Consider the following 16,912-nt stretch of genomic DNA (forward strand, 5'->3'; position numbering starts at 1 on the left):
TCCATTGGCTTAAGTTTATATTATTTAAATAAAATGAATCCATACCCTTTACAGGAGCCCGGTGTTTTACATGAATTGAGTCATATGCTGTGGTTGTTACTCCTCCTTCTAAAGGAACTTTGTTATCTGTGTAAAAAAATTAAAGCTTACTTAGACTGAAAACAGTATAAAGAAGCAGATTTTAGTGGTATGAGAAAACAGTGAATGCATTGTTTATTCTACATGGGTAACTCAAATAGAAATTCTGATTAGGCCAACAAAGTTTCAGGCAGAGATTGCCAGTAGCTATGGGGTAGTTTTAAGGGCAAAATTTCCCTTTCTTATGTAAGCAGAGTCTGAATGAGCTCTCTGCTGACATCTAGTGATGGGCTGTGGAAGAGGACTTCAGGAGCTGATCTTGTTTGCATGGACACACCCACCCTGCTAGGTGCTCAGCATGATGAGATTGCTTGTCCAAATGATCACTTTGGGCTGGTGTTGGATCCCCAACCCCCTTGTTATTGGGGCAGGAGTAATAAAGGGTTGTTATCCTTGTGTGAATTGAGGGCAACAGAACTGTACTTGGCATAGCCCTATGGAGGGGGTCACCCTGAACACAGTGGTACTCGCTAAGTAGGGGACATGGGTTCCACAGGCCAGTGAGTTGAGCAAGGGTAGGGACTGGGAGCTGTATTGTGGTGAGCCCTGCTTAATGGCTATAGGTATTATTTGAGCCTTTTCCTCTCCTTTGTGTAATAAAAGAGCTAATTTAGACTCATTGAGAGTCTTGTTACATGCTACAGAGCTGAAATCACTGATATCTATGTCTAAGTATTAGATCTGCTTTGGGATAATGTGTCTGATCCAAGCAACTACCCAGTGTACACCAGTTGTGAGGCTTCCTCACTGAGAACTGCAATCATTGAGAGCTGTGTTAAGTGGTGGGCTCTGATAACATCTTGGTGAGTGGCCAGCAGGGTGGCTGGTGGAGAGGCACAATGAGTGGCCAACAGGGTGGCTGGTGGAGAGGTGCAGTGATTGACAGGGCTGCTGGCGCAGAGGGCCAGAGCAGAGCCCTGCAGAGAGATGTGGTGATTGGGCAGCTGGCAGAGAGAGGTGGCGAGTGAATGCCTGAGCAGCGGAGCGTGTAAAGTACCTACTTGCCTTCCCCCTCCAATCAGGGCGGGAGGTGAACTCTGCAGATGCACCTCTGAACTCTGGGTCTGCACTGACCAAGGACAGCAACTGTGAGTTGGGTGCTGAGAAGGGATGAGCATGTTAAAGGGACTTTTGGGTTGCTGGACTTAAGAACCTCAGGGGAAAAGGACACGGCCCAGCTTACTTGGGGTTGGGTCTTTTGCTTATGGTCTAAGTTTATGAATCCTGTTTGTGGTGTTTTCCCAAATTAGTGCTGAGTTACTTCCTTCCTTTTATTAAATTTTTTGGATACACTCAGACTCTGTGCTTGCAAGAAGGGAAGTATTGCCTCTTAGAGGCACCCAGGGGGTGGTGTGTAATTGTCCCAGGTCACTGGGTGGGGGCTTGAGCCGGTTTTGTGTTGTATAGTTGAAAAGGAACCCCTAGATACTGAACCCGGCCCTTGTTGCTGCCAACTCTGACTGGCAGAAGAGTTACACCTATAAACAGCAGAGATCTCAGTTGCATTAGTTCTGCATGCTTTCACTCAGATCAATAGAAGTTTCACGCCCAGAATAAGTGCAAATTACAGAACTGATTCACATTGGACAGTGAAGGGGAATTTCAGCTTAACCCTTACAATTACTGTGAGCAAAATCCATTGTGTATTCCTCCATCCCATACTGGGGCGGGGGAGAGGTACAGCAGCCACTGAATGTGCTGGAGCACCTGTGGAGCACCTGGTCAGGGGAGGCTTTCTTTCCCCAGCCCCTGTGGACATTCCCAGAGCACAGTATCATTACCCCAGCTGTGGGCAGGGTTTGCCCGATAAACATATTCCATGCAAGAATGTGCCCCTGAGAAGAATTTATAAATTGTCTTTTTACCAGAAATGAAATAAAAATGTTCTCCGCGTGTAAGATTTCCAAGTGACTTGATGGGAAAAGCTCTCAAGCACAACATGAATTAGATAGGCTTGCTTTTGCATTAGCTGTGTACTCACAATTCCCACTGGAACCAATGGGCATTATTCACTGGCAGGACTGGGTCCAATGTCTGTATCTAATCTTCTTCATCACCCTCCTGAGGAGTTATTCCAGCTCACTTGCTATAGGTTTTTACTTCATTTTTTCTAATTTTCTTTCGTATTAAGAAAGTCTTTAAAGAGCTGACAGCTTTTCTTTAGGGCTATATTTTCAGGGAAGCTCAACACTAGAGATGGTTGAAAAATAATTGCTTTTTCCTCCTGTGGAACGTTTCAAGTTTTGGGCAAGTAACTTGACACTAATTTGTCCCTGCACCAAAATATTTCAATTCTAAAATGCCCCCATAGTACCCCATGCTCTCATTCTCCTCAATATGCTGGGATACCTGGTTGGACTACATCTTCCATGATGCACCTCGGTCTCCCTTCTAGGTGAGGGGAGGCAGTGCCTCATGAAAGTCACTTTGCCATGGTATAACATGGTAGATGAAGTCTGGCAGGGAAACCAGGCTCACAGACAATGGGAGCATGAAGCACCTTGACTACAGTACCCATGAGGCAGTGTGGCAGCATTTCAGAATAAAAATATTTTTATGTTTGACTGAAAACAGGTGTTCAGTTTGCTGACCAAAAAATGGAACTTTTCTATGTAAAACAGACACTTCGAAAAAAAAATTAATTTAGTCAAACCCCCAATTTTCCATAAAAGAACACCTTTTGACAATAAATTTTCAGTCAGCCCTAGTCAACATGCAACCGCTCCCATTTAGTAGTTAAATGTACCATTCTATTGGTGTTTAAATAGGAAGCTCTCAGTCTAGCCACAACTCGAGGATCTCAGCATCTACTTAAGGATGATTCCAAAACTCAAAGCTGACGTACACAGTCAAATGGTAATTCTTCTCTGTGCTTATGGCCCAGGCCAACACTGGATGAACTTGTACCACACCTAACGAGCACTTGATCAGACTGACATTTAGGCTACATGTGCCAGGTATGAAGTCAACATTCCAAAACAATCACTTTGCATCATAAGCGGTGACAACGATTTATAAAAATAGGCTATTAATGTGCGTAAAGAGGCGTTTAAAAGAAAATGAGTTTAGGGCAGAAGTACAATGTTCTGAAGCTGCACCTCCTCCCATTTGACGTAAAGATAGTGCTGTGCATTTACAGGGACTTTCATCAGAGAGGCTCAAAAGACTTCACTTACTGAGGACCAGATTCTGCCAGCCTAATTCACAGAGAGCAGTAATTTACTCTTACAATCTTCTGCTCTAATTAAAGAGCCACACTCAATCCAGTGTAAAATTCTCTCTAGTTTTAAGGGCTGCCGTAATGCTTAAAATTGTCATGCATCCATTAATTTTTGGCGCCTCTGTTTCTGGGAGCTCAACTTGAGACACCTGGGCCCAGATCCACAAAAGTACGTAAGCTCCTAGTTTACGCTGATTTCAATGGAAGCTAGGTATTTAAATACCTTCGTATATTTGGGCCCGTGTGCCTGATTTTAAGTGCTGAGCTCCTGCATATGCAACTGACTTCAATGGAAGCTGAGGCAGCTAACTGGGTCAGTTTTAGATCTCACTTTTGCATGATGTAATAGATCTTGTTCATCTCTAATTTCTATAACTGTATGCGCCATAGTCACTAGTTCAGGGGTAGGCAACCTATGGCACGCTTGCCAAACGCAGAACGCGAGCTGATTTTCAGCGGCACTCACACTGCCCGGGTCCTTGCCACTGGTCCGGTGGGCTCTGCATTTTAATTTAATTTTAAATGAAGCTTCTTAAACATTTTAAAAACCTTGTTTACTTTACATACAACAATAGTTTAGTTATATATTATAGACTCATAGAAAGAGACCGTCTAAAAACGTTAAAATGTATTACTGGCACGCGAAACCTTAAATTAGAGTGAATAAATGAAGACTCGGCACACCACTGCTGAAAGGTTGCCGACCCCTGCACTAGTTGCTTGTCTGGTTTAGGCTAGCAGAAACTCTTGTGATAATCCCTGGTGGCAAGACTTGTTGAAGGAGCAGGTTATGGTGATACAAAGCAACTTCAGTTCCACCTAGAGGAGATATGAAACCTGCACAATCCCAAGAGTGATTCCCTTCAAGCAGTACCCATTCAAGGAGCTCTTGTGGGTCTCCAAGAGGTTTAAAATTTGCAGAGGGCAGCAGTGATAACATTGCCTGTTCACACTGCAGTGTAGGTCCACTCCCTGAAACCAGACATTGGTGGGGCATGGAAGCATACTGGCAGTGCTGACCCAAGCCTTATGTTTCTTCCCATCTGCCATTTATCTGAACAGCTGTAATACCAATGCACAGTCATGAAATGGCATTTTCAAATACTATACCTGATTTGCTGATGGTAAAAGTTGTTTCCATGCCAGCATGAATGTGGTCAGCAACATGACAGTGCAGAAGCCATGTTCCAGGGTTATCCGCTATGAGTTCGATTGTTTGAAATGTCCCCGGGAAAAGGTCATACACATCTGCTCTGTGATCATTATCCGTCTGGGGCAGGACAAAACAGCATCATGAAGACTTCCGTTACTACACCTGAAACAATGCATTCATGTTCTGACTACACTGTAAGCTTTTTGGAGCAGGGCTGCCCTCCTTGTTATGTGTTTGTACAGTGCCTAGCCCAGTGGGGATGGGGCCCCCGGGCAATACAGATTAATACAAATGATTTCAGGTGCTACATTAGCAACGTCAATGATGCCCTAAAATACCACACCATGGTTGGTATTTGTTCTAAACCAAGCTCTTTAAATAGTTCTTTCAACACATAAATACAGAACACAGGGCTTCACTGAACTCTAGAATAAGCAGGTGAAATTCCCACTGACTTCAATTTGTGTAAACCATCCTCTATTGTCCTGTAGTACATGCACACTTTAACTATTGATATATGTATACTATGATACTATGTATTTTACCATACAAAGGCATATGAACCATGAGCTTTACAAAATTCAAACTAATTCTGCAGTATTCACATGCAAATCTCCCACTGATGACAAATCATGTGTGCGCGCAAAGGCTGTGGGATCAGGCTAGAAGCTAGAAGTTCTTGCAAAAATTTCCCATCAACATGTAAAGATTTTACTTTGTTTTTACCAACCTTGAAGATGAAGGTCTCTGCGTGGAAATGGACTGTATGGATATCGATTTCATTTCCCATTCCTATCAAGTACCAGTTTGTGTTTTCACCTTCTTTCATTGTTAGCCCACGGAGATTGTCATACAGCCTCCCGTTAATTGCTGAAAGAATTACAAAGTGAGCGTGATTCTCACTAGTGGACTAAATGTGTCCAGTAAGGAGACAGAGTGCTGAGGGTGCTGAAGAGAAACACCAGTACCATACCCTTGTTCTTGCTTTCTCTTTGCAGAGACCAAGGACTGGGTTTTCCATTGTCTTGTGTCATTACTTACATCTGTGCAAAGTGGGTGAAAATGGGAAGTAAAACGTTACCGAATCAGACTTCTACCCTCACTTAGGTCACTGGTAGCGTTTTACACCCACTTTGCACTCACTGGGCCTGATTCATAACTGCATTACTCCAGTTTTACACCAATGTAAGTCTATTGAAATCCAGTGGAGTTATTCCAGCATAAAACAAGTAACAAAGTGATGAATCAGGGTCACTTTGCAACAGTGCAAATGACTGCACAAGAAACAAGAAGGTGGAGAATCAAGCCCAGGCCTTCAAATGTAAAGTTGTTGTTCACATCTCAAAGGTTACAGGCAAGGAGACAGTACAGTTTGCATTTCAGTTTCAACCCAGCACCATAAGCAGTTTTTTGCAATGCATAAGGCAAGTTTTAACCTGTCTTAATATAAAGTGCTGAGTGAGCGGGCTTTGTGCAGGGGACCTACGTGGGGGATGTGGGAATGGAGTCCCATTCCAACTGGGAGAAATGTGCAGAAACACAAACTTGGCTTTTCTGTGGCTGCTACTATAGCATCCAATCTGTTCTCTCCCCCACCCAGAGGTTTGGCCAGTCAGTTCTTGCCACTTGGCCCCCAGTTCCCAGACTTCATGATCATGCTGTTGCAAAGTGTGCCACCATGGAGCACAACTCTGCAGTGACAGGAGGTCATGGAATGGCCTCTCCGCATACACTGGTAGTTTGGCTGATTTTTCTGCCCTGTGCACTCACACTAGGGTGAACTATAAAGCAAAGTCAATGAGTGACCCAAGACCAGGAATATATCCTGAATGCTCCAGCTACCAGGGTCTTGAGCCATTCAGCACATAATGAAATATAAACTAACTCTTGAGAAAACTTTTTTCAAGGTCCCCCAAAGTCTGCTGGCTGATTCCAGGTTTGTTGTTGATGCCCAGAATGCACCCTCGTTCCTTAGTAGCCATCCGGCCCAATAATGACCTAGTCTACTTTGTTTGTGAAGACTGTACAGCAAGACTATACAATTGCAAGCCAATTTGACAGTCTTCTGAAAGGATTATATTAAAAAAAGAATTCATTAGTCTCTTGGATAAACTGCTGCTGCAACCAATGAAACCTACATACCATGCTTGCTGTTACCCTTCAGAAAGTCCTTGGAGTAATTAAAGTCATCAGGACACTTATGCAGATACTTTTCAATATTTTCATTCAAATACCAGGACTCATTTTCATCAAAGACCATGAACAGAAGAGCAAATTCACGGTCAATATCTCTCCTTAAACCCTTTTCATTTAGTATTCCTTTTCTGCAAATTACTAGTGGCCCAACCAAACCACTGTAAGTGTCCTGCAATTAGATTTTTAAAAAAGACGTTATACACAGTACGTAACATTGCTATTAACCATAACATTGAGCTGTGGTTAAATTAATAATTGTTGATAGTTCACATAACATAACTAATAAATAAATACAGATATGATATATATCAGTTAGAGCTGAGCCTTATATTTTCCCATGCAGTAAAGGAATGACTGAAAGTGGCTATGCTTCCTGGAGTTCAGACAGTCAGGACTACAACATAGTTTTCTACTATAAACTCAAACTTCCAATTTATCTCTGTTTTATAAAACCTTTTAAATAATAGACATAAAAATAATTATTCCAACTCCAGGAGTTGTAACTGCCACCATCTTGTAAGAAGTAAATGAAAATTTTAGTTTCCATTCCTCACACCCAGAATGGATGATAACATTTTCTACTACCCAGTTTTTTGATATCCAATTTTGTTTCAATTCCATGTGCACATGGGAGAGCCAAGCAAGAATACATGGAGATATCTGCATGCGGAGCACACATCAGTTCAAAAGGATCAAAGGTTTATCTACACTGCAATCAGAGGTGTGACTGCAGCACCACTAGACATACCTGAGCTAGCGAGCTCAAATAACAATAGTAGTGAAACTGTGGCAGCACGGGCTGTACAAGCCCACCCGGGACATTGGGTATGTACTCAAGACGCTAGCCTTTGCTGCTGCGGCTTCACGGCTATTGTTCTTTAAGCCAGTTAGGTTAAAGTTAGCTTGGGGATGTCTACATGTGCTGCAGTCACACTTCTGATTGTAGACACCCTGAGAGACAGAATTTCACAAGAGCATTGTGAGGTGCTGACTCGTAAGCCACTTCATCAAATGTGGCTACTTCATCAAGATGCCTGAGGTCTTGTGAAAATCTGACCCCGGCCATGCAACAGACTTTTGGTAAAGTGCTGAAAGGAGAATGGGGATTGTCTGCACTGGGAATCCAAAGACATTTCCATCTGATTACTAATCAGTAAACCAGAAGCCATTCTTCCTCTTAGCTTCATGTATTCTGTGTGCTATTTATGCCTGTCTGTTGGTGCATTTAGTTGACACAAAAGTCTAACATGATAACAATGACTTTCTACCTTTTAGATTTTCATGAAGTAAAGCAAAGTCCCACCTCCACCCAAACTTGAAAATAAAACATTAAGGACCAAATTTAGTCCTGGTGTAACTCCCCTGATTTCAATGGACTATACATGGGGACAAATTTGGCCTTATTCATGCATCATCAGTAAGGCTGCGAATCTGTTACAAAGGTCACAGAAGTCACAGATTCCATGACCTCCATGACTTCTGCAGCAGCAGCAGTTTGGGTGTGTGGAAGGGGACTAGAGGCAGGGGACTGAGGGGTGCGGGAGGGGCACTTACTTCGGAGTGGGGGTTCCCACTGGCATGGCCCCGCAGCTCCTAGGTGGTGGAGGGGCTGGGGGCGGGGCTCTGTACCGCGCACTGCCCGAGCCCACATTTCCCATTGGCTGCAGTTCCTGGCCAATGGGAGGTGTGGCAGACAGCGCTTGTGCCCCTCCACTACCTAGGAGCTGCAGGGACACGGAGCTGGGTAGGGAGCCCCTGCCAGGCCTGCCAACCCTCCCCCAGGACAAGCGGGGTCCTCCCACCAGTAACCACGGTACCTCCGGACTGCCTCCCGCAACACCCGCAGCCCCCCCAGCCCAAGTTTTAGTCACAAGTACTTTTAAATAAAAGTCATGGACAGGTCACAGGCTGTGAATTTTTGTTTACTGCTCGTGACCTGTCCATGACTTTTACTAAAAATATCTGTGACTAAAACGAAGCCTTAACCATCAGCTGTCATCTTCAAAAGCATGAATTGCCAAGTCCTGTAAACCCGTCCTCATGCCAATAGTCCTCAGACAAGTAGTGAATAAAGGTTCACAGGATCCATCCCCAGTTTAGGAAGCCATACATAAAATAACAACCTTTAGTTACTATTTCCTGGTTACCTTGACAAAATTCACTGTTGAATAATAAACCCAACTGATGCAGTTTGGATCCGATGTACCCGGACCTGACCTTTCTGGAACATTCCATCTGTATGTATTTATTTCCCCTGAAACGGTAGTGAGAAAACAGTTTTACCAATAGCAGTTGGATGTTATGAGTTTTTAAAATATAATTCAGATCTGACAGTATCGTAATCAGAAATGTAAAGAGCCAAATGTGCGTCATATGCATTGAGGAGAAGCTGTGTTATAATGAGCTGATGCCCATGAAAACAAACTCTGATAATGATGCTGAAAACATTTCTGTTCTTTATTAGAGGTTAGAGACAAACTGGAAGATTCTTATGATTATATAGCATGAAATGATCAAGAACTGTATTACTATGAGATTAGTGTCTCCAGTTCTGTGTTAAGCCCTGATTTTACAAAACAAAATAATTTGACTGAAGAAACTCTGCCTAGGTCCTCAGCATGATGGCTCAGCTTTGCCAAAATGATCACTTTTGTCTGGTGTTGGGTTACAAATCACTTTAGCATTGAGTACAGGGGTAGTGAAATGTTGTTACCCTTACTGTATGAGTAAAGGGCAGCTCAACTGTGCTTTGCCTACCCTGATTGAGGGGGTCAACCTAAACTGCACCTCATGCACTAAGCAGAGGGCAGGAGAGAGGGGGTGGGGACAGGTGTTTGTACCTGGTGGTATGGACTCTGCCGAAAGAGTTCTAGTCACCATTTAACCTTCCCCCTCTCCAGTAGGTCTTCGCTAACCAAGGCCAGACAACTGTGAGTGGGGTAGAGGAGAGTGATGTATGAAAGGGACATTTGTTCATTAGACTTTCCCACCGGAAGGTGGGAAACTGAGGCAAAGGACACTTGTACAGCACACTGTGGGGTCAGGTTTTTGCTTACAACTGCATGTTTTTGAATGTGGTTGTTTTTCCAAACTAATGCTTGGTTCCCTTTCCCTTTTATTATACACAGACTCGGTGCTTGTGAGAGGGAAAGTATTGCCTCTTAGAAGCATCCACGGGTGGTAAGTTTTCCCAGATAACCGCATAGAGGCTTGAGCAGATTCTGCTTTGTATGGTTAAGAGGAACCCCTAGATATTAAACCTGGCCCTTGTTGCTCCCAAATCCATCTGGCAGAAGGATTACACTGCAAAAGGGTTAAGAATCATAGGGAAATAGATTGAGGAAGATAGGTCATTAGGAATGACTGCAGGCCCCTATGCTCCCCCACTGTTATCAAGAACCAAACCGATGGAAAGACAGAGACCAGGGGAAAAGTGGCTATAAAGGATATTCCCTCTCTCTGTGTAGTTTCCCACCCCCACAGAAAATATCCTTTCACTGACAAGAGTCAAGGAAAGAGGTGAAGGGAGGACCCTGCAACTGTATAGTTCAAGAGGCATGGTCCCCTGCTCCATAGATTAAAGTGATGGGCATTTTAGACAGTGCTCTAGGCATGTGCCATACATTAATTTTCTTTGCTTTTGAAAAATCAGAGTATGGTGAGCAGATGTCCTGATTTTATAGGGACAGTCCCAATATTCAGCACTTTTTCCTATATAGGCATCTATTACCTCCCACCCCCGTCCTGATATTTCACACTTGCTATCTCATCACCTTAATCTGAATGCAAAATTCAGGTTGAAATTTTAATCATCTAACAGTCATGCACATCAGGGCTACCTTTCCTACAACATTACTATAACCCGGCCCCAGTGTGCATATTACAGGCATTACAACAAGGTCTATCATAACACTGCAGTGCTGGACAACGTATATACTAGCTAAAAAAATAACAGAACACAAAGGAATCATACAAAGAAGCTACACTGTATTATATAATAATCAAACATGAAGCATTTGGAACTACTGTATTATATGCATTTTTGTGAACTGTGTGAAAGATGGAAATTCCATTCTGTGAAGGATTTTGAGATTTCAGAATTTGTTTTTGTTTTGATTTGGAACAAAACACCAAAATTTCACAATTCTCCATGAAAGAAAATTCTGGGGAAAAAATTCAGATTGATCAAAATGTGTAGTTTAGTTTCAACTTCAACTTTTATTATTATATTATAATATACAACCCATTTAAAAGATTGAAATAGCAAATGGTTTCAAAACAAAAAATTGAAAATTTCATTATGAAAATGTTGAAACAGGATGTTTCAATATAGTGGGACTTTTTCCCCCCTCCAATTTTTTTTCTGAAACAACATTTTAGCAAAATCAACCTGATTTCAATTTTGATGGAACTTAATTTTCCGATGGAAAATGGTTCTGCGTAAGCTTTTTTGGCCAACTCTAAATAAAGGTTCCATTTGTAATGTTGATGCACAAAGAAGCAGAGTTTATGTTGTTGGAAACCTTAACTCTGAATTCCTTGTTTTTTTTTTTTTAAGTTATTAAAATCTCAGCCTTTGGCCAAATGCAGCACAGGTATAAATGCTACTGACTCCAGTTGATTTGGGCCTGCTTCTGCCTATTCAGAGTTTGGCTCACTAGATGGCATCACTGTTTCCATGTATAACATAAAATGCCAATTGTAACACCTTCTTTCAGGTAAACATCATGTTTAGGCAGTATTACTGATCCTGATCCTGCAGCCTTTACCCAGGCAAAACTCACTGAAGTCAATGGGAAGTCTTTCTTTTGACTTCACTGGACTTTGGATTAGGCCCGTAGGCCCTGATCGGATTCCTGTTTGAGTAAATGGAAAGACTCCTATTGATTTCAGTGGGAGCTGGATCAGGCCCTTATTGATTTCAGTGGGAGTTTGCCTGAGCATGGGATCGAGAGAAAACAGAAATATACTGTATACCGATTCCTATTTGTTCAAGAGATCTCTTCTACTCGAGCCTGATCTCTATTTTTTTATTGGGTAGAATTTTCAGTTCCTGTGTGCCTAAAGTAAAGTTGCTAAATCTATATTTAGGCACCTAATTTTAAAGTTTGAGCCATTGGTAGTATTAATTATTGTTTCTGAGTGTCCATATGTGCCCCAGAAACAAGTGAAGACATAGTCCCTGTCCTAACAAGCTTATACAATCTGGAGCGTATTAATAATAAGAACCTAGCTAGACAGACATATAGATAGATAAATGTAGAATTTACTGTGCCCAAAAAGATGTGTAGGTGTCAGAAAGTTTGAAAAAAGGAATGTCATTTGATTTTTAAAACGACTTCTTCATATAAGATTTAAGGAGCTCTTCTGTTGCTCAAGAATAAACGATCATACTTACCAGGCATGGTGATTAGTGTTCCAGGTCTTTCTCCACTACCCACTTCTTCTATGCCATGTGCAGTTATTGAATAGGGCCTGATAGCTTTATTCTTAAATATAATGAGCATGGATTCACCAACCTCTGCATGGATTAAGGGCCCTAAATGAAAACAACAAGCTATGGTGACTAATGTTGCTCTTTTAAAATAAAGAAAACTGGAGTTTGTCCAGAAGTCAGCTCAGAAATGGATATTTAATATTATTTTTACAAGTTATAGAATTTGCTAGCGTTTAACTTGGAAGTTTACTTTTGTGACATGTCACTGCTGCTCATAATGAAAGTAAAGAGAAATCAGTGTAAATCCACATGTGAAATGCTGTGAGATCAAAGCTGTAAAGAGGCTAACAGCCACTTCACTGAGAGTTAAGGATGAACAATTATTTCATAGGCTAGAGACTTTACAGCAGCATAGCTGTACCAATGCAGCTGTAAGATCTTTCGTGTAGCCACTCTATGCCAACAGGGGAGAGCTCTCCCCTCAACATAATTAAACCACACCCCTGAGCAATGTAAGTTTTGCCAACATGTACACATGCCCTTAGAGAAACAATATTCTCCCTCAGACCCCATCAGAAATGCTCAGATTCCATTAGCCTCCAGGGACAGGCCACCAAAACAGGTCCATAACCCCAGCAGATGAGGGGTGTCCCAAATATGGCCAGTCAAAAGTCAAATTTTTTCCAGTGAAAAATGGTTTTGGAGGTTTTTTTGGGATTTTTTTAACAAATGAAAATATTCACGGCAATTTTTTCAGAAACTGAAAACTGATTATTTCTCATGGTTTAATAATTCAAACCTTTTTTTTGGTTTTCAGTTTTTCATTGGGGAAAAAAGGAAAATTTCCATGATCCCTTTAAAAAAACAGGAATTGTTTTCATTACTTTCAAAAATGTTCCCAGAAAATCCATAGTATTTTATGACCAGCTCTAGCCCCACCCCTAAATCACAGGAGGTGATGGTCATTCCATAGGACACAAGTAACATTTCCAATTCTCCAACCCCTAATCTCAACCCAAACACCTAACATCCAGTCCAACCTGCCTGCCCACCAGAACATTGCAAAAAACCACCGTGCATACGAAACTAAGGCAGATGCCAGAAAAGACGGTTACTCACCTTTGTAACTGTTGTTCTTCGAGATGTGTTGCTCATATCCATTCCAGTTAGGTGTGCGCACGCCGCGTGCACGCTCGTCGGAAGATTTTTACCCTAGCAACACTCGGTGGGTCTGCTGGGTCGCCCCTGGGAGTAGCACTGTTATGGCGCTAGATATATACCCCTGCCGACCCAATGGCCCCTCAGTTCCTTCTTGCCGGCTACTCCAACAGAGGGGAAGGAGGGCAGGTTTGGAATGGATATGAGCAACACATCTCGAAGAGCAACAGTTACAAAGGTGAGTAACCGTTTTTTCTTCTTCAAGTGCTTGCTCATATCCATTCCAATTAGGTGACTCCCAAGCCTTACCTAGGCGGTGGGGTCGGAGTGAGATGTCGCAGAATGTAGAACTGCTGAGTCAAATGCCGCATCATCCCTGGACTGTAGTACCAATGCGTAATGTGACGCAAAGGTGTGAACTGAGGACCAGGTAGCTGCACGACATATCTCCTGGATGGGTACATGAGCCAGGAAGGCGGCAGATGAAGCTTGAGCCCTAGTAGAGTGGGCGGTAAGGTGGCTCATTGGAACGTGAGCCAAGTCGTAGCAGGTACGGATGCACGACGTCACCCAAGATGAAATCCTCTGGGAGGAGACAGGTAGGCCCTTCATTCGTTCTGCCACCGCAACGAAGAGTTGGGACGTCTTCCAAAAGGGCTTTGTTTGATCAATATAAAAGGCGAGAGCCCTACGGACATCTAGGGAGTGCAGCTGCTGTTCCCAGCGCGATGAGTGCGGCTTTGGGAAGAAGACCGGAAGGAAGATGTCTTGATTGATATGGAAGGCCAATACCACTTTAGGGAGAAAGGGCGGGTGTTGTCACAGCTGTACCTTGTCCTTGTGAAACACTGTATATGGGAGGTCCAAAGTGAGGGCCCGAAGTTCGGAGACTCGTCTTGCCGATGTAATGGCTATGAGGAATGCTGTCTTCCAGGACAGGTACAGCAACGAGCAGGTGGCTAGTGGCTCAAAGGGCGCACCCATAAGCTTGGCTAAAACTAGATTGAGGTCCCAAGTTGGGGCGGGGCGTCGGAACCTGTGGGTACAAACGTTCCAAGCCCTTGAGGAACCTTGAAACCATGGGGTGAGAGAAGACCGAACGGCCACTCTCCCCTGGGTGGAAGGCAGAGATGGCCGCCAAATGCACCTTTATTGAAGAAACCGCTAGGAGTGTTGTTTCAGGGACCAGAGGTAGTCCAAGACAGTAGGAACTATTACCTGGGTGGGAACAGCGTTATGCTGAGCGCACCAGCAGGAGAAACGCTTCCACTTGGCCAGATATGTCAACCTAGTGGAAGGTTTCTTACTACCCAGGAGTATGTGTTGTACTGAGGCAGAGCAACGTAACTCGGACTGGCTTAACCACGCAGCAACCATGCTGTGAGGTGAAGATACTGTAGGTCTGGGTGGTGAAGTCTGCCGTAGTCCTGAGTTATGAGATCCGGGCAGAGTGGTAGGGGAATTGGGTTGGCCACCGACAGGTCGAACAACAAGGTGTACCAGTGCTGCCTCGGCCACGCTGGAGCGATCATGATCAGGTGGGCCCTATCTCTGCGGAGCTTGAGCAGGACCCTGTGGACCAGCGGGAACGGTGGAAAGGCGTAGAGTAGATGGTTCATCCACGGTATCAGGAATGTGTCTGAGAGGGAGCCCGGGGAGTGCCCCTGGAGGGAGCAGAACACGTGGCACTTCTGATTCTCGTGAGAGGCAAAGAGGTCTATGTGGGGAAAGCCCCACTTCCGGAAAACAGAATGGATGACGTCCCGACGAATCGACCACTCGTGAGACAGGAAGGATCTGCTGAGGTGATCCGCCAGGGTGTTCTGAACTCCTGGGAGAAAGGACGCTACCAGATCGATCGAGTGGGCTATGCAAAAGCCCCAGAGCTGAATGGCTTCCTGACAAAGGAGGGAGGAGCATGCTCCGCCCTGCCTGTTTATGTAAAACATGGCCTTTGTGTTGTCCATGAACACTGAGACACAACGGCCTTGGAGACGCTCTCGAAACACCTGGCACGCGAGGTGAACCGCCCTCAGCTCCCGCACATTGATGTGTAAGGTTAGTTCCTGAACAGACCAAAGGCCTTGAGTGCAGAGACCTTCGAGGTGGGCACCCCAACCCAGAGATGATGCGTCCTTGGTTAGGGCCATCGAAGGTTGAGGTGGGTGGAATGGCATCCCTGCACAGACCAGGATGGGAGTCAGCCACCAGTCCAGGGAGCCTAGGATGCTCGTGGGAATCGTGAGGATCGTGTCCAGGCTGTCTCGGCCCGGCCGATATACCGAGGTGAGCCAAGTTTGCAGGGGACGAGGCGTAGTCTGGCGTGTTTGGTCACGAAGGTGTAGGCAGCCATGTGGCCTAGGAGGCCGAGACAAATGCAAGCTGAGGTTGTTGGGAAGTTTTGAAGGCCATCGCCTGATGTTTTTGGAGGCCATCGTTACCATCGCCTGAAACCGAGGCTGTGGTAGGCAGGCTCTGGCGAGATTGGAGTCCAGGATTGCCCCAATGAAGTCTATTCTTTGTGTGGGAACCAGAGTGGACTTCTCTATATTGATCGTCAGGCCTAGTCGCCTGAAGAGATCTTGATGATGCCCACATGACGGCTCACTTGCGTCTCGGAGGTCCCTCGAATGAGCCAATCGTCGAGATACGGGAAGATGTGCACTCGACGACGACGGAGGGAGGCGGCGACTACAGCCATGCATTTTGTGAATACTCGTGGGGTCGTAGAAAGGCCGAATGGAAGGACCGTAAATTGAAAATATCGATGGTTGACTACAAAATGGAGGTACCGTCTGTGTGGTGGGTAAATTGTGATGTGGAAATACGCGTCCTTCATATCGAGGGTGGCATACCAGTTTCCAGAATCCAATGACGGGATAATGGTCCCCAGGGATACCATGCGGAACTTCAACTTTATCATGAACTTGTTGAGTCCTCGCAGGTCTAGAATCGGTCTTAGACTTCCCTTTGCCTTGGGGATTAGGAAGTAGCGGGAATAAAACCCCTTGCCCCTGAAGTCTTTCGGTACCTCCTCTATAGCTCCCATGGTGAGGAGAGTCCGTACCTCTTGTAAGAGGAATTGCTCGTGAGAGGGGTCCCTGAAGAGGGACGAGGAGGGGGGGTGGGAAGGTGGGGGTGAAACAAACTGAAGGTGGTATCCCAATTACACCATGCGTAGGACCCAATGATCCGATGTTAGCTGGGACCACGCAGGGGGGAAATGGGAGAGATAGTTGTAGAAGGGTGGAAAAGGATCCTGGGAAACAACTGGTGCGCCGTCCTCGGGCTTCTCTTAAAAAGTTGGGTTTGGGTCCCGCAGGTGGTTTGCGGGGGCCCTGATTTTGACTCCCTTGGGGCCCAGACTGCCTCCTGCGATTCCCCTGGCCGCGCCTTCTGCCGAAGTCCTGTCGCGGCCTAGGCGGGGGGTAAGTGCGGTGAGGCTGAGGATGGAAGGACCTGCGCTGGGTCACCGGGGTGTGCATTCCTAGCGAGCGCATGATTACCCTGTTGTCCTTTAGGCTTTGCAGCCTAGGGTCAGTCTTTTCGGAAAATAGCCCTTGGCCTTCAAAGGGCAAGTCTTGTAGAGTTTGCTGTAACTCAGGTGGAA

At 44.7% G+C, this 16,912-nt stretch overlaps 1 protein-coding gene across 1 annotated transcript in view; it reads right to left on the reverse strand.

Annotated features, from left to right (window-relative positions):
- HEPHL1 (hephaestin like 1) overlaps positions 1-16,912 on the reverse strand; it is a 76,891-nt gene that overhangs the window by 2,703 nt on the left and 57,276 nt on the right. The window contains exons 14-19 of the mRNA XM_045019781.1: positions 12,106-12,246; positions 8,855-8,961; positions 6,654-6,876; positions 5,242-5,381; positions 4,469-4,628; positions 46-126 (exon numbers count right to left, since the gene is read on the reverse strand). Of these exons, the coding sequence (XP_044875716.1) occupies positions 46-126; positions 4,469-4,628; positions 5,242-5,381; positions 6,654-6,876; positions 8,855-8,961; positions 12,106-12,246 (852 nt within the window). The remainder of the gene's footprint in view (positions 1-45; positions 127-4,468; positions 4,629-5,241; positions 5,382-6,653; positions 6,877-8,854; positions 8,962-12,105; positions 12,247-16,912) is intronic.

The sequence above is a fragment of the Mauremys mutica genome, chromosome 1, assembly GCF_020497125.1.
Source record: "Mauremys mutica isolate MM-2020 ecotype Southern chromosome 1, ASM2049712v1, whole genome shotgun sequence".
NCBI classification, from domain to species: domain Eukaryota; kingdom Metazoa; phylum Chordata; order Testudines; family Geoemydidae; genus Mauremys; species Mauremys mutica.